The 22,599-nt window shown below is 40.4% G+C and overlaps 1 protein-coding gene across 2 annotated transcripts in view; it reads right to left on the minus strand.

The window, feature by feature from the left end:
- Window positions 1–22,599, minus strand: part of LOC306736427 (low-density lipoprotein receptor-related protein 1-like) — a gene marked incomplete at its 5' end in the record, with an annotated part of 84,918 nt that overhangs the window by 49,963 nt on the left and 12,356 nt on the right. For both annotated transcript variants that reach the window (XM_079218061.1, XM_079218062.1), the window contains 5 exons: window positions 4,049–4,312; window positions 4,419–4,547; window positions 4,978–5,097; window positions 9,507–9,644; window positions 20,864–20,986. In XM_079218061.1, the coding sequence (XP_079074187.1) occupies window positions 4,049–4,312; window positions 4,419–4,547; window positions 4,978–5,097; window positions 9,507–9,644; window positions 20,864–20,986 (774 nt within the window). The remainder of the gene's footprint in view (window positions 1–4,048; window positions 4,313–4,418; window positions 4,548–4,977; window positions 5,098–9,506; window positions 9,645–20,863; window positions 20,987–22,599) is intronic.

Genomic DNA, 22,599 nt, shown 5'->3' on the forward strand with positions numbered 1-22,599 from the left:
GCCTTTTAACAGCACATGACCTCTTAAGGAGATTTCAGGCCAGTGTCTGTGTTAAGCAGCACGTTGTGGCTCACTGTGCAGGGGGAGCAGGTACTGTAGCTCTTACAGTACAAGCAGGGAAGGGAGGCTTAGTGACTGCTCTGAGATCAGCCCTCCTGTGCACAGTGTGGAGCATGAGCATCTAGTACAACTGAATTTTAATCTTTCATTTCTAGGTTTCCCAATGGGAAGAAACAACTGATTAAACAGATTTCCACCTAGTATATAACTATACTATACGGTACTATATGCATTTGATGATTGTTTCCTGTAGCAGTAAGGCACTCCTCAACACAGTTTACTATAAATTATGTCTGACAAGCACAGCTCATTCCGAATATGCTTTATCTATGTAAGAGAAAATAATGAGGTTATTAGACTGTGAAAATTGGATATGGTTCATCAGTCCCTAAAACAACAGCAAATGGCTTTGATGCATCGTGTTTGCACAACAAGTGGTATTTGTATAGTACATTTTTAATCTGGATCTTTAGCCATGGTCGAGACTGAAATATTGTAACAACTGCCATGTTATTTGCCTTAGGATGAACTGCAATCACTTTGGCAATCCCTTCATACTTCATCTGGCGGGATCAGGTCAACATTTTAGTTGGCCCATGAGTTTGGTTCCCATCAGCCACTTTATGTTTGATGCTAATTAGCAATTGCTAGCATTCTTACACATTTAACTGAATTGGTTCATAAGCATTATGCTTGCAAAGCAGCAGCATGTTAGCACTTTAATTGTGAGCATGTTATATGTGTTGTTTAATAAAGGCTAAAAGTAGTGAAAAGTGAGTGACTAGTATAATTGCAAGAAACATACAGTGTAATGAAGTTTGAAAGAGGAAAGTGGGAATAAAAAAAAGTCAAAAAGTCAAAGGGAATGTAATGAAAGTGAGAGCGAGACATAGAGGGAGAGAGTGTGTGTGTGTGTGTGTGTGTGTGTGTGTGTGTGTGTGTGTGTGTGTGTGTTGGGGGAGGACACATCTGGACAACTCGTCTGTGCCATACTGAGGTCATGAGTCACTCCAACCACACGCGCATCATTTCCTGCACGCCAGCAACCTGTCCAAAAGAGCAACTCTGCTGTCTGGGAAGTCGCTCCAGTTTAGGGACTGGAACAGATGAGAAAAATCTGCCCTTTTGCATTGTATATTTTTTGCGCTGACGTTAAGTATTTTGGGGTCCTCTGCATGGTCAGATTTGTTCCTGTCATTGTTTGTTTAAGTCATCATAAATAAAAAGGCGTATACTCTTTTGTATGTTTTGTGTCATATCTAGCACCTGTCTACGCCTGAGATATGGTTTATTGTGCAAAACAATCACGCCAGGAAACAACCAACACTTAATTTTCTCCGTCAATGTGTCTCATTAACAAATTATCAAAATGCCAAACGACTTCTTCTCATGTTACTCTTACACACACTGACATGAAAATAGTAATATTGTCGCTACAGGAAGTGCAGTGCCCTGAATCGCTTCCTTATTTCAGCAATACAGCTTTAATCCGACATCATCAGTCATGCACATCCTGTCCAAGCTGCAGTGTGTGTGGGGGGCGGCCGTGGAGAAACCAGCTGAAGCTGCTGGAATTTCCTGCAAATTCCTCTGGTCCTTAAATTGCTACGGTTCTGGTTAAAGCTGCATGGTTATAGCAACAGTGATAATCCGACTTAAATCATAATGTTAAGCGCAAATACATGTTTTTCCAAAAAGGAAATCAGTGTAGCAATGTTGCTGTAATTTTGAGGAGGCTGTTATAATGTCTTTTTTTTTACCCGTATGAGCCTGATTAATTAAGGGTTGTACTGAATAATTTGCCAATAACAGATGTGGTGTAAGCAAGGCCCAAAACAGACGGAGAGGTGCATCAGGCTCAATCTTCCTCTTAATACTGAGGGACACCAAAATGCCTCATGCATAATTTTCATCATTTGAAGCTTGCCTGATAGTATCTGGTTTGAAATGAACATATTTCCAAATGACAGTTACAGCGCACTGTGCAAGCATGTGGAAGAGAGAGCTGCCCGACTGGCATGATTCGACCTTTTCATTTTCTGTGATGGTTTGTGCTGAGAAAGTAATTTCTGTCATGTTAATGCATTCTTTAGTCGCATGGAAAAGGCACATCAACGGAGAGGAGCTGCTGCATGCTGAGTGAATGTGATAGGTCACAAGACTTGTACCCAAATATGCAACAAAGAAAGAGAAAGGTGAGGGATAAAGCTGAGCTATGTGATTCAATACAATTCAAGTATGTCTACAATACACCCCAAGTGTTGTGTACAGATCAGAAGTGGAGTTAAGCCTGAATGTCATGTGTACCAAGACTACATACAGCTGAAAAATGGACAAAGGAAGCAAATGTCTGAAAATGCATGTTGTTGAAAACTTTATAAAAAGTGAAGAAGTGGAATTGTGGGAGAACCAATAAGGATGGGGCAAGGAATACGAACATAAGGACTAAGTGAGTGAGTGAAATGCAATGCTGTTTTAATTCAAGGCCAAGACATTGAATTACTGTTTACAGATTAGTATGACAATGCAGAGAGTTATTAATCATCTATCAACCAACTTCCTAAAAGATACAATGGTGCATTCCTGCTGCCCTTGTGTGGATAAATGTGTTGTTTCTGTACTTTCTCTTTGAGTCACAGTGGAGACAGGCAGCCCAAAAACCAGGCCGCACCATGATGAGGAACATGAAGCAACCAAGAAATAAACAGAGGGAAGAGAAGTAAGTGTGGAGGCTTTTGACCAGCAGGCTGTCTACACTCAGGAGCATGCACATACGCACGTCTGCACTCATTCGTGCGCCTTAGATCTCCAAGATCTATCTTTTACTTTCCTTTTCACAGAAGAAGAGACTTTTTCTGAAACGAAACTTAAGCCATGGAAAAACACAGCTGTTTTTAATGTGCTGCCAAAATATCTTTGACTCACAGGCTGCGTACAAATACGTAGGTATTGATGCTCAGTTCAGTTTTGGCTAAATTTCTGGACATTTTTTCTCCACCTGTTTACATTTGACTTTAAAGTGAAACACATTTGAAGAAATTTAGACCAACAAGCCCGGCCAAATCACAATCTTCAAAGGAAGCAAACCAGACAAACATAAAAAGAATCAAGGTGAGGATCAGCTGAGGCCTGTAGCCAAAGGTTGTGCTTTGCTACTGATAGGTGGGGTAGACCTTGGAAGATCAAAGGTGAATCAGAATTAATTAAAATTCACTGGAGCAGATATCTAAATTCCTACTGCATTCATTTCCAGATAGCAACTAAACCAAAAACAAACCTGAAAACATTTGGTTTAATGTGCTTTTACTGCATTTACCAGGCTATGGACAGGGCTATTTCTAGTGATTGCAGTTTGGAAGTGTTTTTTGAATTGTGTGTGTGTTTCAAAACAAGCTTGTAGTCAGCCTATTTGATAGTGTCAAGGTCCACGTGCTGAAGGAGCTGTGGGCAAAATGGATGTCTGTTGTGCTGTTTTTTTTCTGTATTTTCATCTTTAAACATCTGTGCTATCAAGTCTCTGCCTCATTTTTGGCAGACCTTCCTCCTTTAGATATGAAGCAAAAGAAAAAGTGTGCTTCTCACACATTTTCTAATCAGGCAATCACAGTCACAGTCACATTAGACCAAGAAAATGCATAGCGAGTGATGAATTTGATGTTAAAATACATTTTCTGGAGAATGGAGCAGAACTGTGTTTTTCTCGTTGAGCCCATAATAGAAAATCCTACAACCAAAACTAGGATATTATGTAAAATATCATGAGATGGTTATCAGATTGCTGTGAATTCACAGGTGTTGTCCAGTGAAAATTCAACTCATATGCGACACTCAAAAATAAAATATCCTGGAAAATGAACATGCTTTGTTGCAGTGTGAGGCAATCTTCTCTGCTGTTGTATGACGCATTATGTGTGGAGAACGGGGCTGTAGCATTCTGCTGTGTACTAAATGTACCAGGTGACGCTCTGTGCTGCTGTGGTGTACTCACGATGCAGGCTGAAGGAGATGTTGATGACTCTCTCCTCTGTGAAGCTCTTCAGATTGGGAATCTTGGCACATTTGAGGTGTGTGGATGAGGGGGCGTCTCCTACATGGATCCAGCAGACAGTCTCCTCGGCGTAGAGGAAGTCCATGGCTGTGGTTTGTTTGGTGCTGGTGGACAGCAGGCTGTGCACCGTGGTGCCGCTCAGTGAGGTGGCCTGGATGTTTTGGGAGTTGGCGATCAGCAGGACAGGCAGGCGGTCTACTGGCACTGGAACGTGACATAAACATAACTAATGGTTGACAGGAGGAACATGAAGAGAACATTCACACAGTCTCAGTCAAAACTGATGTCCTGCTGATGTTAGCTTACTTACCATTCTTGGCCTTGCATGAGCGGTTGTCTGGCTGCAACAAGTAGCCCTCCACACATGAGCAGAAGTTGGAGCCTTCAGTGTTGGTACAGGACTGACTGCAGGTCCCATACAAACTGCACTCGTCAAAATCTGAACCACAGAAACCACAAATGGTCTTATTAGGGTATAGCAAATAACATATCTGTGGATGAGACATACAAATGCTGATTTAACTTATAAAAAACCCACAATTCTGTGTCTACTGTTCAATTTATTTTTGTCAGACTAAATTAGTCATTCATTAAAGGTGACGCGGCGTGTTGCACAAAATAACCATTGTCTCACTGAGGTTGTTGCTCATCAATGTCTGTGAATCCTATATTATCTCAATGCCTGCTAAGATGAATAGTTCTAAACAGGCTTTTGTGGGAAATGCACCACAGACAAGGTAAGCAAGCTCATTTCTCTCATTTCAGCAAAAATGAAATACAAAGATTTACTATTTTCCCTGATTTGTTGAATACTTGCAGCATACACTGAACTGCAGGTATCGCAGATGGTGGACATCAAACAAACTCACCTTTGCATGTCTTTCCATCTGCGCTGATCTCAAAACCACTCTTACAGTAACAAGCAGGCCCTGCTGGAGTCACTGCACAGTGCTCCTGACAACTCCAGAGCGAGCAGTTGAACACAAACTCTGGATTGAGACAAAAGAGGAGACAGGGGTGAGCTTTTGGAGTAATGCACATGAAAGACAACATGGTATAAAGGAGTGATTTAAGATATAAGGTGTTTATTCAAGTTTATTTCCTGTTATCAACCTGGTTCTTGAGCTAAAATAACTGCATCAGTGGTTCTAATAGAGTGTGGATTTGTGTATAATTCTGGAATAATACATTCACCATACCACTATAAACCCACAGATTATACTGTGATCACTCATTTCATCCACCCTGCTGGGTACTATCTGGCAGAAACCACGAAGACAGGCATGCCTGCAGGCGACAGGAGCAGGTGCTGAAGCTGCCATTGTACACTTTAGCAGAGTGCTGGAGGGCATTAATACTTAATGCGTAAATTGTTGAACGACTGTATATCCTGACGATGAGGCACATATAAATAATAAGTACAAAACCTTCAGCGTCACATTAGTTACAGATCAATTTATCATCAGCATTAGAAGTGGTAAAAGATGTGATGGAAGTTTTACTTCCAGAAACCAACCATCTCTCAGACAAAGTTCCTAGATTTGTCCCGGAAAACCAAAAGCCAAACATCAATTGAATGAATGTGTCCCTTATTCAAGCCGACATGTGAATCATATGTAAACGGCTTAATACAAAAGTAGTTGAGATACTAGCTAATGCAAGCTAATGCATCATCACACCAATTAAAGGAATACTTCACCCAAAACACACGACAAGTCTTGACAAACTGGAGTAAATGGGGGGGAGTGGCGTTTAACAACAGCAAAACTAGATCAAAACATCCATGCAACCAGGTGTATATAGTAAGGTTTTAGTGAAGATGCATGCATTTGAAAAGTAGTGAGCATACTACGTGAGGATTATACGAGCAAATGGATGTTTCGTTTTTTATAGTTGTAATGTTGTTAAACGTTGCGCCCCTCATTTACTTCAGCTCAGAGACTTTGCTCTGATTTTTTTAAGCTTTTTTTGCTGTGGAGGCATGCAAAGAAAACTAAATTGTTTTAAAGAATTCAAGGTAATACAGGTGAGGTGTTAAGTTAAAAAAGGTGACGGGCCTTCAACTGAGATGCTCAGACAAACTCAGTTTCCTCTTTAAATTAGATTCTAAAATTATACTTTAATCTCTTTTCTTTGTTGTAAGTGATGTTGTTTGCTGTAATTGTTTAAATTATTTTGTATTGTATATTATCTTATGTTTTGGATTTTATTTACTTGCATTCATTTTATTCTGTAACACTTTTTATCTCTGTTTTGATAGGTGTTGCATAAATAGTTGTGTTATATATATTTTGTACTGTAATAATACCTATTATATATTGTATAACTAATAATCATGTTTCCATCATTGAATGAGTTGTTTGATTGCTTAATGCCAGTGAATTAAAATATAAGTTAGTAAATGTGGTTTTCAATTTTATGTGTTCAATCCTTGAAATATGACAACCTGTTAAGGTGGATTGTTCCTTTAGGTAAAACACATATTTGATACAAAGTCTGTAAATGGAAAGCAACAACAGAAATCAACTAATACCTCAGCCCAGCACCAACAATCAATAGCTCCCCGCTGACCCAGACAATATCCAAGGCTACACACACATCAAACAACCAAGGGCACAAACACAACCCGCTACAATCACACCTTCCAGTCAGCTGACCGACACATAATGGAATCTCAGCAGGGTTTTCAACAGTGCACTGCTCATCCTGTGAGATATAAATCAAGATGCGGTGAGTCATAGTCAAACAGACACAGTCATGTCAAACCAGAATGAGATCTATCAGTCACAAGTGATTCACTTTGCCCAGAAAACACTCGCAGACAATTCACACTTACACAGCACCTCCGGGGAGAGAGAAGAGGCATCAAGAATCTTACCACACTTTCAAGATTAAAGAAACAAAAGCCCACCGTTTGGGTGCAGTACTTTATTGTGCATGTCGTATTTCTGCACTAAATGAGTTTCCTCAATCAATAGTCAAAAGTTAAACTTGAACATGAAAAGCTCCAAACAGCTATAACTGCTGAGCTAGAAAAAGCTAAACCACACAAATCAGCAGATTTTTCTCTGTTCATTTTCAGCTAGTATCCCAGACTTTTAAGTGATCTGCATCATATGAAAATACACATCCATACAGTGCATTGAATATTATAGAACATTATACAAGTCTTCCTGCTGCACTCCAGAGGCTTGCTGGGACAACCACAGTTCAAATTACAGACATGCCCGGAATTTTCCAAAACAAGTCTGAGCAATGAACAACCGAGATGTGTTTAGAAAACCAACATGGACAACAATGTAAACAACCAACAGTAACGCACACCACAAACTATTTATTTTGAGCAAATAAAAGTACAGAAAATTGCTCTGTTTTGGTGCATACCACTCCTACCAATCAGACGACCCCTTAGAAAACAAAAGATGTCAACAAGAGATAATTATGTTGCAGACAGATATATACACAAAACCCCCAAACTGTTTAACCTAATTCTAACCTTAACCCTGAAACCAAAACCATGAAATAAACATGGACCCCATGTGTGTCCCCAGAAAGCTGGTGAGCCCTCACCTGTGGACAGATATTTGTGGTGAATACAAAACACACACACACACACACACACACACACACACACACACACACACACACACACACACACACACACACACACACACACACACACACACACATATACACGTATACACAGAAGTTCACTCCCACTGAAAGCATAAAGGTTAAGGTTTGATGTCCTTTCCCAAGCCTCTCTCTATGATAGTTAATACATATTTCATTCTAACTCATTGTTTAACTGAAGGTGTAGTGGGGAGACTACACCTTCCCAGTAAAAGAAAAGATTGACTAAGGAAAGGAAGATTAGGTATTTAATTGTGCACACTTTGCCAATCAACATGATGAAAATATTATTCAACATTTTACTTTCAGGAAGATTCTTAGCTGTTGGAATTTGTACAGGTTGGAAAAGGCAGTTTGGGAAATCCATCATTAATATATACTTCAGGGTTAGTAGTGAAGCTGCAGTAATGATGCCTGCTGGCTATTTAAACATTTATGTGACTAGTATTAGGACACGATCGCAGCATGATGGACAGTATTTGACACAGTGGTGTTCCTTTGCTAACCATTTCACAGAGATGACTCCCACATAGAGGAAAGCCTCAGTTCCTTTTAAATCTCCACCTTTTCCTGTAATAACCCATCTATCCCGTGAGAATTTGTAGGTCTTCTGCACAATCAAGTTCTGTTTTTACTCAGTGACTGCAACTTGATCAGCAAATTCTTGTAAAGGGCAGTATATTCTTTAGGGTCATCATAAATTGCTTCCCAGTTTCAGGTTTCAAAATAATGACTTCCTTAATTTACTTTGTTGAAATAATTAATGAAATATACATTATTCAGTGCTTTCAGCAGCAAACAGCTATTTGCTATGTAAAGATATAGTGGGGTAATGACAATATAGTCACTCTCACTCTGTGTGTTATAATCCAAGCTTCTCCTTGCTTTGTGGACATAGCTGGGCCCGCTGTGCCTGGCTTTTAGTGCATGTGAGCGTACCCTCACTGGCAACCGCTCTGCATAGCACTTAACTCTGTTAACTCTGTTATCTCTGTTAGCTCTTTAAGCTCTATCAGCACTGTTAACTCTGTTAGCTCTGTAAGCTCTCTTAACTCTGTTAGCTCTGTAAACTCTATCAGCACTGTTCACTATGTTAGCTCTATTAGCTCTATAAACTCTATCAGCACTGTTAACTCTGTTAGCTCTATTAGCTCTGTAAACTCTATCAGCACTGTTAACTCTGTTAGCTCTATTAGCTCTGTAAACTCTCTTATCTCTGTTAGCTCTGTTAGCGCTGCAAGCGCGGTTAGCTATGTAAGCACAGTTAGCTCTGCAAGCACGGTTAGCACAGTCAAGAGTTGTGGGGAAGCAATATATGCTATACATTTTGTTTTAAACAATGTCAACAGGGAGTCGAACTTACAGTTGGTTGTGTCTACAAAGCACACAGAACAAAAATAACCACAATATTTTCCCGTTGGTGTGGTAAATCAATCAGCTATTGTGAGTTATGTGTAAGGATTTCAGGGGTGAGAACTGAACAGTAAGAAAGCAACAACTAGAACCACAGAAATCCAGACAGACTGCATATTACCCCTTTCTTTTACACAGACAGGATGCACTATGGCAAGAATTGTATTATTTACCAGAACACTCTTTTACATTCATATTGCATATCCCGTATGTGTGTGTGTGTGTGTGTGTGTGTGTGTGTGTGTGTGTGTGTGTGTGTGTGTGTGTGTGTGTGTGTGTGTGTGTGTGTATGTGTGTGTGTGTGTGTGTGTGTGTGTGTGTGTGTGTGTGTGTGTGTGTGTGGCAGTGATACCTCGGCAGTGTGGTCCCTCATCCCAGCCGTCAGTACAATCTGGAGCCCCGTTGCACAGTTTGCCCATGTGTATGCAGAGATCCGTTCCTCCACACTGGTACTCATTGGGAGGGCACCGTGATATGGTGCTGTGAGGACCTGTGGATGGCACACATAATTATGGTTGACTGAAAATAATAATAAGTCTTTGTATATATGAATAAATGTGAACAAAAACGTGCTTTTTTACAAAGAGGAAGTCCCTGAGCTTAGCTAATGGTGTCAACGGCTGATGGTTTAAACAACTTTAACCCTGATTCTGGCAATGTTTCCCACTATTGATAATTTAATGATCTAAAATTTTTACACAGGCCTTTTGACCTGGGCATAATTGTATGTCATGCATCAATCAAATTAGAGACTAGATAATCCAACATATGTATGATTCTGGCTACACATATTAAATCAACTGAAACAGCATCAGTAATGTTGTGAAAAACATCGTGGACAACCTCATTAGTGGGTTCAAACCAACTGTTAATCTAACCCAAAAAGTTTTCATGTGCACTATTAACTTTAGTTTGATGTATATTGGATGTATGCTAGATTCAAATTATGCAGTACATCAAAGTAACTCAAAACTCAACTTGTCCTGGTTTGTCTTTGGAGAGGTCTGTGTGAGCCTCTGTCAACTGAAGTCACTAAAATGGTTCTTTCGGATTGGATTTCTCAGCGGATTGTTGTTTGATTTTGTGCCAAAACTGAAAAATGGAAAATTACACTGCAGCACCTTATCTGTGAACACTGCTCCAGCTCTGCAACTCCACACACCCGGTTACAAGTGGGTTTGTTTGGAGCCATGTGGGCACGTACAGTACAGCACCATGTACTTCATAAGATTGATCTTACCTTGGGATTCTTGCCATCGCCCTTTGTCTCTTTCATCTATTTTGTCTCGACTATAAACTGATCAGTAACGCAGAAATACTTTCAAATCAATCTTTGTAAAACACTGCCCTTTCCTCCAGCCGGTGGAAGACAGATTTTCTGACTATGCGTGTCTGACAACATATTTGTCAGACTGAAGAAACACAGAAATGTTTCAATAGCATCTCTCCCTGTGAGAGCAAATCAGTTTACCTCATATTTGTGGATAGCACCAATGTGGTGGGCCTCATCCCCAAAACATCTGGCTATGAATAACCTAAAAACAGATCACCCAAATAGCCCGCATGCTCACCCTTATTGGAAATAAATAGACCAACTTAGTGGCATATGAACTGAAAAAAAACATGAATATCATCAGACAAGCACGGGACAACAACACGGTACATTTCTCCATGTGGTAATCAAAATGATCATGGTCTTAAAGACGTTCCTAAACAATAGATGGAATACAAAGTGAGGAAAGTAATTGTATGAACCTTCACTTCCTAACTAAATTCATAATGACACGTCAGGATCCGTCTGACTCAACAGAGAATGTGCACTTTGCGGTAATTAATCAGAACTGCGTGTGAAAAAAAATAAGACTATCACTATGTGCATGTTGGGAAACGCTATAGATTGTGTAATTTCGGTTTGTACCATGTCTGCAAGCACGTTTTGGAAACTAGCTTCAGAGAAAATCACAGGAATTTGCATGTACCAGACAAACAGATTTTGAATTACTTGTTCAAGAAAACAAGCATGTTTTTTTTTTTTTTGCATCTGTTCCCCCGTTTCCTAATGCTAGCTGTTTTGTTCCTTTACCTTGTTTCCCAATAGCTCAGCATTATCTTTCTCCTCTATCATGGATTGATATTCATATTTTTCTCTTGCCAATTTAGCAGAACCACAAGGCAGAAATTCAAAGAACCATTGTGGCAGCAAAATATGCCCACTAGAGAAAACTAGCAGGGACTAAAAACACCATTATCCTAGTTGGAACTGGCTAAATAACTACCTTCACACCATCCACACTACCATCTCAGAGGAAAAACATCAACAAAACGAACGCCAGTGTAGTGGCGTGTCGGCCTGGTATTATAGTAGTAGTATTTTCTAAGAGAAGACTTTGGAATCCCTGGAAAAGAAAACACATTCATCTTGAGTCAAATTATGAGTTTGTCCAAAACTGCTCCCTCTAAGACTAAATATATGCAGCTTTAACTCGATAGAGAAGTCAATTAACTACTAAAATCACTGCACAAGCAGCAAGGGCTTTTCAACTTAATGCCATTTAGTGGCTCTTTTTTTGGTGCTGAGGTTCCCTGCCTTTCATTCACAAAAAGACTAATGACTCAGCACAATTTCTGTCCTTAAGTCCAACTAGTTTATGTGTTGCCAACAACTCAGTTCTGTATGTCAAAACTGCTGTCACCACTGTCCAAGTCTACGGACTGTGAGTTGACTGATTAGCTGTATACCTGCCGGAGACAGTGATTGTATTTTGACACATTAAGTGCAAAGAAAGCACGCAGCTACGCTGGTTCAATAATCTGCTTACCGCTTCTAAAGCTCAACCAGAACACATTGTATTGTGTGTGTTTATGTCATAAACAAACAGAAATGTACAAACAACAATTTCTGTTTTCAAAGGGACTAACATGCTTGAACTCTTTCTCTGTGACAGAGAGCAAGTGAGAGAAAGACAAGAGGAAGTCCCTGAGCTTAGCTAATGGTGTCAATGGCTGATGGTTTAAACAACCAATACACAACATGATTACCTATTAATTGGTCTGCTACAGAGGAGTAAGTAGGCATATTTTTTAACTTTGAAAGGTTAGCTGTTTTCCAGTCTTTATGTTGATGAACTACGCTTGTAGTTCATCGCTTTCTTTTTTTGTACTAGAAAGTTGCTCAAATGAAAGCAAAATGCATGAACTTCTTCCTTCCTTTTCGTTTTCTTGATGCATGAATCTAAAGGGCTCATCTTTCTCAGCCCATGTGCAAAGTCAAACTGTTGGCCTTCCCTTTTCCTCTTCACTCTCTCTGTGTTTAAGAGAGAGGGCAGTGTGTGGAAAACGACCAGAGTGGGACACAAAGAGAGAGAAAGAGAAAGGAAGCGAGTAGACATAGAAGACCGAGTGGAACACCTAACCTACAGGAAGTGGACAGAGCCCCACAAGGCTTCATTCTTAAGCGAGCTGGCAGCGGTCGGCAGAGCTGCCGTGGAAAAGGCATTGCTAATTTTAATTAAACAGGGTCTTTTATTCAACATTCCTCTACTGTGAGTGAGCCAGGTTAGCAGGCCCAAACCGTTTTCTCTTTGAGAAGTTTCTATTTGCTCTGTTTCTCTACACAGCTTGTTGAATGGTTCAGTGACAGATCTACACAGGCTTCAACTATTCTGTAGCTCAATTAGAGCGGCCAAGGAAAAGGAAAATTATCCTGGTGTTCCCATCATCGACCCATATAGGCTATCCTTGTGTCAGAGCCAGTGGGTGAAAACCAAGGGCGGAGATGTAACTATTCTTTTCCTATGGAGAACTTGAGATTATTCCAAGGCTTCACTTCTCTGCTACAGACATCATAGAGACGTAAGCCGCTACCAGGACAGAATTCACTTTCTCCATAGATCTGTCTACAAACAGAAGCAAACAGCTTCAACCATCGATATCAACCTATTCACTATGAACACCTGATGGATACTTTTCTGCAGGCCACCAAATCACCATTCGAGCGCCAAACAAAGCCTTTCTTCTCTAAGCATCTATCAAAACAAGACAGCATAATGGATTTCAGACACCTTGCATGAGCGGAGTGTTTAAGCTGCTATACATAGAGGTAGATCACATGCACTTTTCCAGTGCTAGGGAGTGAGGGCAGAGGGAGTGTCGAAAGAGTGAGAGGGTGCAAGAGAACTAAGGCCATTGTTTGGATCACACAAATCGGCTGTGAGCCCCCTACAAAGCAGGCTGAGCCGCGGTGCTGTAAGCACCACATGCTAAGCCTGATCTGAACTGTGGCACGGCCACCTGGAGGGAGAGCCGGCAACATGGCATGGGCCACGGGGACACAGTGATGAAGAGGGAGCTGGCACTTTCTAATTATGTGCTGTTTCAGGATTAATATTTGAAGACACATTTTCCTTGCTAGCCTAGGACCGTTCATACTTTCATGACTCTTGAGTTTTGTCTTTCATAAGTAAGAATTATTCATCTTGGAAATGGTCTCTTGATCTGTATTTCACCTCCAGTGGTAGAAAGGAGGCCCGGCTGACTGAGAAGGAGTCAGGATCTGGGTCTGGATCAGGCTTTCCCTGTGCCCAAAGCTTGTCAGGCTGTGGGGATTTTCCATTCACTAATTCATGCTTCCACTCCATATGCAAGTCAACACAATGCTTAGTCAACCAATAACAAACAAGGAAATAACAAGATATTGCCAGTGCTAAAACATGAAAGGGACTCTATGTGAGCCAGAAGGAAGCCAACTCAGCAACGAGGCTACTATTTCAGCATAGACATGACAATGGCAAAACTGCACTCCTACTAACAAGCAAGATAATTAAAAATATCTACCATCCCCATATAACTGAATAATTTAACATGTTGATCCATAAATATACCTCATGAATAAATAGTGTTGCACCAGTTTACTGCCAGGACCTCTTAATGACATACTAATACTGGGTTTCTCTGACCACTGATGTCCCCACAATCCAGCTGGCCCTCCCTGTGAAGCTCTTGGCCCACATGACAATTTTTTGGACGGAGCACCCGAATCTTGACCAAGCAGCCTCAAGGCGCCCCTTGACCTCGATCCTTCATCTGTCCTGGCAAATAAACGAACTCTAAACAACTAGGACACAGGACAGAGAAGAAAAACAAACAAGATGCAGCAACAGCAGAGCTTAATTTAGGCTAGAGCACATAGTGGCTACCGTGGAAGTGTGTTACTTTGATTTTGCTACTCAACACAATCTGGTCAAAAAGATCACAGGCAGCAAAAGAGCAGGCACAGCAACAGCTAGCCGCAGAGCACCCAGGGCAACATTTGTTTTTTTCGTAATAACACTGTTTATTTCTGACAGCTAGCCTATGAACACTTCACTCTGCAGGTGGAAAACAACACATTAACCTGCCTCACAACTACTACAGTGGGTTTATTTACAGCTCCATGAATTTCCTTTGTCCAGGTGATCACACCACAGTTTAACAATGTTTTTATACAAGCTGACAGCATGAATGCTCTTTATTATAAACATCTCTGGCTTTCACCCTGGTGGCAGACTGTGCTCTCTCTGCACTGGACGGTCTCTGGTTCTCTCCGCTTACCACTTTGCTTCTAAGATATCAACACCACATTTTCATTCCTTTCTGTGGGGGCTTCTGGGGTGGCTGGCAGGGCGACAAGCAAAGCAGGAAAGTCTAAATCCAGCTCTCGAAAGCACAACAAACTGAGCCTTCTCCAAACAAAGCAGCACTACTGCCACTAAGCAAACCATTTTATCAGCAAAGTACATTACAATATTCATTCAGGACAACGCAACCAGATACCACAACCAAATAAATAGATTGAGCATATATAGGTATTGGTTATGAACTAGAAAGTAAATACACACAAAGGAAATCAATGGTGAAATTTCAAGAAGTTATGCCATCCATCCCATGCAGACCTATTTCCTTAAGCTTGTGCATAAAAGGTCAGATAAAAGTTAAAATAACACACACAGACAAACTCTTTTTCTCTCTCTCTCTTTCTCCCGTTGTCTCACACAGACACACACAGATAAAAGAAGAAAAATAGATCTATTGCATACTGAATAAGGTTCTTAGACTCATTATTTGATTAATTCGCCTCTTATTTCCTCACAGTGGGCCGAAGATTAAATTAAAACTATTAGTATTGTGCAAGTTTTTCTTGTAAAGAGCCGAGAGGGGGCCATGCTGCTGCCCCAGAATGACTAAATATCTGAAAGGCATTTAGTCTGCTTTGGCTTAAAGTTCTTACCGAGATAGCAAGACCAGCTTTATTTATCAGAAGTGCCAAGCCCCTCTCCAGACAGTCGTTTTCATTTGTTACGTAGGACAGACGACTAATTATCGCGTAGAAAAACAGCTATGCAAATGACAGGAAAGGCCCAAGGGGGTCGGAAATGAGGATGAGAGTAATCGTCCCTGTTCAAGCAAAAAACAGAGGAGACAGAAGTTAAACATCCACGGCAGGTGACATGTTGTGTATTCAATAATGCAATCTTGCGTACGGGATGTAGTCATTTATTACCGCTACTTATAAGTTACACGGTAGTTTGCCATACAGACAGAGCAGCCACAAGGCAGAGCCAGGTGTTCAGCATCTGTGAGTCTATAGCTTCAAGTTGCAGGGTGGGGGGCTTCAATCATCATATTGTTATTGTTTATGTCCCTCCTTCTACCACATCACAAACCCTGCTATCTCTGTACTTGTCCCTGTCCCCCCCTACCCCTGCTCCCGCTAGGGTTCCTCTGTCCCGCCCAACCCCCTTCTGAGAGAGCCCTGCTGAGATTACATAATGGTCTTTTTAAAATTTAAACCCCTGACACGCTTTTCTTGGCTGAACACAGGCCGGCTCTCTTGTCCTGCTTCAAGGGGCCAGCTTTGCCCTCTCTAATGCCCCAGCCTCAAGTCCTCATCTAAAAATGGCAAACTGGTGGCCTGTGGATCACATCCGCCTCACCGCACCCTTAAATAAAACATGCATATATATATATATATATATATATATATATATATATATATATATATATATATATATATATATATATATATAAAAGCAGTTTCTCTATATGCCTCTACTGTTACTGTTGCACACATCCTTGTCAAATGAAGTCATAGGTTTTTAAACTTGAAATTGGGATGGGAAACATCAATAATAAACTAAAGTTAAACGAAAAATGTGCAATGTCGAAAGTGTTCATTTTAACTTGTGAACATCTTTCAGGTGTTTGAGACCTCATCGTTTCGTTTCAGTCTAACTTCTCTCATCAGGAGTTTCCAGTTGCAAAACACACACGCACACACACACACACACACACACACACACACACACACACACACACACACACACACACACACACACACACACCTTTCATAAATCAACTGTACACTACCTACCAAGCAAAAAACACAATTAACTAGCAAACTAACTAGTTAATAGTGGAGCATTCAGCAACTGAGCCACATATTTCCATCAGGAGTTGATGGAGACCTACACAGATCTAAAAAGAGAGTACATTTTAGTGTTACAGTTGGTCACAAACACAACACCACGTTGATGTTGCTCTGTGCTTGCTGGATGTGTAAGTCTCCATTTGTTTGATAACAAGGTCGTCATATCAATGTGATAAGCTGTCCGTTTACAGCATTTAATCATTCTGCCCAAATTCCACGTGAAATAATAAATAATCTACAGCATACCCCTGCATCAGCTCACATAACACCACAACACATAACCTACTGGGATGGTATCATATTTAGTGCAAAAAACATTCACTACAAAAATGTATGACATTGCACGGTATTGCAGATACATTAGCACATGACACAAGTAGGCGCTGATTTAAGAGTGGTGTACGCTCTTCTGTTAGTGTGTGATTTATCGCTAGTGTGTGAAGCATCTGTTAACTTTTTTAGAAAAGTATACTGTTCACCTTATTGTAGGAGAGAAATGGTGTGTGTGTGTGTGTGTGTGTGTGTGTGTGTGTGTGTGTGTGTGTGTGTGTGTGTGTGTGTGTGTGTGTGTGTGTGGAAGAGAGCAGACTGCTGTCACACCTGCATTAGGTTCTTTTAGGGACACGGTGCTGCAAGGCAACACTTCTACAACAACTCTTTCATGTTGAGCAAAGGTTGTTTTCCTTGTCATGTTCAATGCTATTTGGACTGGGTGGTGGCTGCTTTAGGGAGACAGTAGCAGGATCAAACAGATTGCATCTTCTTGCATGTCGGAACAGTATAAACACTGGCTTGGAGTCAGAGTCAGAGTTTGGTAAATGACACCACTGAACAAATATACAGCAAACAATAAATCCCTGTTTGATCTCATAACAACAGCTGTGGCCCAAACTTCTGAACTTATAAAATTGTATTTTCTTTTGATAGGAGTCAGTGAGACACACATTACATCACGAATGATTGTGTATTCCACTCTGAACATGGCTGTTACAAAAGTGTCTCATTTCCCAAAGAGCTAATTGCAGCCTAGGTGGGAACTGTCTGTAAAACTGCCCTTATTATAGGCCGTGGGCAGGGGACATCATTTGAGCGTTACACACTTCCTGTGTTTCCAGAGCACACTCACTACACATGGGAATATTTCAGGACCCCAGTAAAGTCTCCACAGCCTGAGGAGATGGCTCCTTCAGAGCCTCCACCCTACCTGAGGGCTCTTCAGCCAAATAATCTTCACATCTATCTCCTGTGTTTCAATTGTTTATTGATCAGAAATGCAGATCAAAGTGCTATGTAAAAAGTCATATGCCATGACAACCATTTTTACTCTTTCACTATCCCTCTATGTCAGTCTGACCCAGCACCCCAGGGTACAAAGAACAGCATTGTGGGGGTTACACAGCAGGGCAAAGCAGCTGCACTGGACAGTGACTGACTTCACTGGCAATAGCCAACACACTAACAAAGCCCCATCCACATGAGTGAATAAATAAACCTCTCTCATGCATCTTTTCAACCAGAAGCATCTGCAAAAGCACCGTCACAAAGAGCACATTTATCACAACAATACAACGGCCGCTGCTACTCAGTGTATGGGTGGTGTACATACAGTTTGGGATATATGCTCATAAAACAAATATGACAATATGGTCTTTAAATCCATTTAAATTTTCAATCCTTGACAACTTCACTAGCTCAGAAAAGTAGATCATCTTTTATTTGTATGTTTACTGTATACATTTGATGAGTTACAAAAATGCTAATCAACTAGCCATTTTTAAGTGGGTTGATATTCATTCAGTGCTCCACAGCTTCAACACCAAATTCAGCATGCTAATGTCCAAATAGCATTTTGTTTAAATTTATAATAAACAGTAGAGATCCTCAGGAAACGTGGACAAGAGAGGGTAGACATGTTACAAAGGTCTAAATTGAATGATGAAGAGGTACATGTTTATTTAAAAAAAAGAAAAATTGGAAACAAGAGTAACTAGTGGGTTTGTTCCTGTTCAACATCTCGTTATAATAGTGTGTTTGTTCTTGTTCAACTGCAGTCTATGTGGGACTGAATCAAATAAAGTACAGCGCCAATGTCAAAGCAACAGAGGTCTTTGGCTTACGTAGGCAAAACGTGTTAATAAGATCAATTTATTGATTGTTTTTGGTCTTTTCAAGAGGCTTCTTGTAAAAATGAAACTACACAGAATATCAACAGGCTTATCCTTTAAGTTCAATCAAATAAACAGAAAGCCACAATTACAATGAAGACAGACTATTTAACCTTCAGCTTTTACTGAAGCAGATAAAAGTGTTTTTAATGCACTTTTACTTGCCACGTTCTTTAATAGCATCGGTCTCACTGATTTTAACCTCAACAAAACACTTCAATTAAAAAAACAAAGCGAAGATATGGATTGGCATTTATTTTGTCTCTCTGACTCATTCTTGCGTTTTCCACCGTGACACTGAAAAGTCAGGTCCCTTCACAGCAAAGCTCCTCTGACTGTTGTTTCTGAGGGAGTTTGGCAAAAGCTAGAGGGAGGAGGAGACAGAATACGGAGTCACTGTTGTTTCTGTCCCAGATAGGGACATGGAAGGAGGCTGGCCCACAGATGAGAACGGGGAGAGAGCATGTTGTGAAAAAACAGCAGGTTTCTCCATTGCCTTGGGCGAGTCTCTAATGACTTCCAGACCTCACTCATACAGTCTCTGCGTCTAGACTGCAGCTACAGCACTCACTCTCTTCCAGCCACCCAAACACACACACACACAGTACTGTCCCCCCTACCAACCTAAGCCCTCTGAAAACTACAGGCGTTTCAGTCGGAGAGACTGACCAAAAAGACACTGCTGCTTTCATCCCCTGCAGGGATTCAGCCTCAAAGCATCTCCACTCTAATGAAGACTTTGAAATGACAGCTTATTTTATTTATTTTTTAGTACTACTTTCAGTTTGTCTCATGACTGCATCCTCTGTGGCTCTGAATGCAAAAGGAAATCACATCTTTGATAAAAGATAAACTTTGTTAATCCCATAATTTGGCCTGACAAACTGTTTAAAGGCAGAAGGACCTCTGTCACTCGCTGATAAAACACCCCATTGTTTTCTCCAGCCTGGCTGTGGTTAGCCAAATAAATCTAATAGGGCAACAAGCTTAGTCTGAAGACTGCATTTAGAACGTGTGTGGATGGATCAAATGCTACAGTGAAATACCAGCATACCTAAAAAATGTCTTTTAAAAGCCAGAACAGCAGCTTTTTGATCTATTTCTGGGGCTCTGTTGAATAGTATTCAAGTCAAATGAATCTACATAATTCCCACACTGCCAAAATAACATATTCACAAATATGTTGAAGATGTTCCAAGAACCAACTAAAAGTTTTTTTTGTTTGTTTTTTCAGATGAATGAAATGAAAGGTTCGGCTAACATTTTATTTTATTTTATTTATACCAGAGAAGATAAGCAGTGAGAGCTTTAATTTCATATACACACAATTCAAAGACTTGAATGAGCAAAAATATTTACCACATGAAAAAGTAGGGTCCAAAACCAACCTGACTTGGGGTGCTTAGATTATATAATACATATATATATATATATATATATATATATATATATATATATATATATATATATATATATATAATACATATATGCATACAGTAAGCTGAAAAGCATTTCCTCTCTCGGCTGAAATTATCTTCTTTGAATAATTTAAATGTCAGCCAAAGTTCACTACGCTGTGAAAGTCATATGCAGCAGGATCATACGCCCAAGAAGATAACCTAAAGTGTCAATACAACATATATATATCCCCAATCGGAAACACAGGTAGCCAGCAGTGGATGTCCACACACCACCTGAAAATCAACCCTGACAAGACTGAACTACTTTTCCCTTCAGGAAAAGGCTCTCCCACCCACGACCTGACTATTGCCCATTGCCCCATTGACAGGACAGCAGAAAGTCTCTTCTTCTTCCGCCTCAAACTAAAAAAACATCTTTTCCGACTATACCTTGAATAAAGAAAGTAGCACTTTCGTAGCACTTAACTTACTTATAGCACTTTGTAGTTTAGCTTTCTTATAGAAATTGTACTTTCTTGGTTGTTGTTCTTGTTGTTCAGAGTTTGTACTTATGGTTGAATGCACTTATTGTAAGTCGCTTTGGATAAAAGCGTCAGCGAAATGAAATAAAATGTAATGTAATATATATTGTACACAATACTGTCTTCATAAGACTTACAAACATCAGGCTCCTCATCAGAGCCATCTGGACAATCCTTCTCCCGATCACAGCGCCAGCCCTTAGAGATGCAAGTCACCCCGTCTTTACACACAAACTGCTTTGGGCTGCAGGTCTTTGGAGCTGAAAAGAGACAAAGAAAAAAGTGAATTGATTAAAAGACTTTTGAAAAAACAGCTGCTTTTGTGTCGGTGATTCTATTCTATTACTGGTTCTCATTAGCAACCAAGGTCTGCTGGATTCAGTCGATAGTGGCCTCACTAGCCCTAATTAGGTCCTGGAAAGTAGCTACTTGTTGGAGGGGTTAGAAAACGGATACACTAAAAACCCAAATACACACACTCATGCAGGCTTTGCATACACTTGTTGCACCTAAATATCCAGGTCAGCATTCCAAGGCCACGAGCAGCGATGCAACATGTCTGGAGGATATCAAAGAACATCTTGTTCTGTGAATTGCCCCCCTATCATTTCCCCTTCGCTCTCCAACCTTTCAAAAACAGGGGGAAAACTGCTCCCCACAGCCAAATGGGGGAGCGTATTCAAACCCACACCAACTCCAGTCCTCTTAGAATAACACATAAACACGCTGACAACACACACACACACACACACACACACACACACACACACACACACACACACACAAGCAACAAAGCTGAGTCACCCAGGAGAATTTAGGGGAAGCTCTGAGTGGAGGTTGATACAGAAACATGCTGCTTAGTAGGAAATACATTGCAAAAATGAAAGACAGCAGTGTACCTATAATAACTATTTTTGAGTGTCTCTAAAATAATTTCTAAAGGTAAGAAAAAGAAATATCCAGGATAGAAATGAGCATGCTTGGGATTTGAAACTGTAAGAGCTGTCCTCAGCCTCATAACGGTCTTTCATTCAGCAGCTGTTGAGACGCTATTAAAAAGCAGAGAAAAGCAAAGATTAATGGATTGGCTACTTAAGACTGTGCTATTCATTTCCTCCTGTTGTCCATTTATTTCTATGACCCCCTATGTTGTCTCGCACTAAATAATTAAAATGTTTAATGAATGATATTTATACTCCTCCAATATTTATACTAATAAAAAGTGTGGAAAAGGTCAAACAGAAGCCTTATTATCTGGTATGTGGTCATATGTCACAATAATGTAGAGTTACCAGTATTGAAAAGAAAGAATGACATTACAGTGTATGATCATTGAGGACACACAGGATGTTGTCATATTGTGGGTGTATAGCAACAGATGGGGACACTGTAGGACGAAAGCGTCAACTGAATACAAAACAAAACTAGTAGTTGTCCTTAAGTGCTCCTTTCATAAAAAAGTCTTCCAAAACTATTAGTCAATTAAAAAAAACTCACATTTCACCTGCTGACATTTAAAAGAGAGCAACAGGCGGTCCTAACAACCTTTCTTGGATATTTCCGTGTTTTCATTATCATATTGATATTCATCTACAGGCTGTGATTGAACAGATTTTTGTATCATCTGAGCTCCTGTTTCTCTCGGTGCCTCTCTAAACATATTAATGCACTCCCCTTTCGTATATTTCTGTCATCACGTTGAATATCAGGTGTGGCGTCTGGACAAGCGTCGACATCTCCCTTGGACAGATACTTTTTCAGCTCCTCGGGTCAGAATATAAAGCCCAGTTCGGAGACGGTGATGTTATTGTAACTCCCTCGACTATTTAGGCATATAGCATGATGAATAGGACCGGGGGAAGCATGGCATCGA

Source organism: Taurulus bubalis (genome assembly GCF_910589615.1).
Source record: "Taurulus bubalis genome assembly, chromosome: 5".
NCBI classification, from domain to species: domain Eukaryota; kingdom Metazoa; phylum Chordata; class Actinopteri; order Perciformes; family Cottidae; genus Taurulus; species Taurulus bubalis.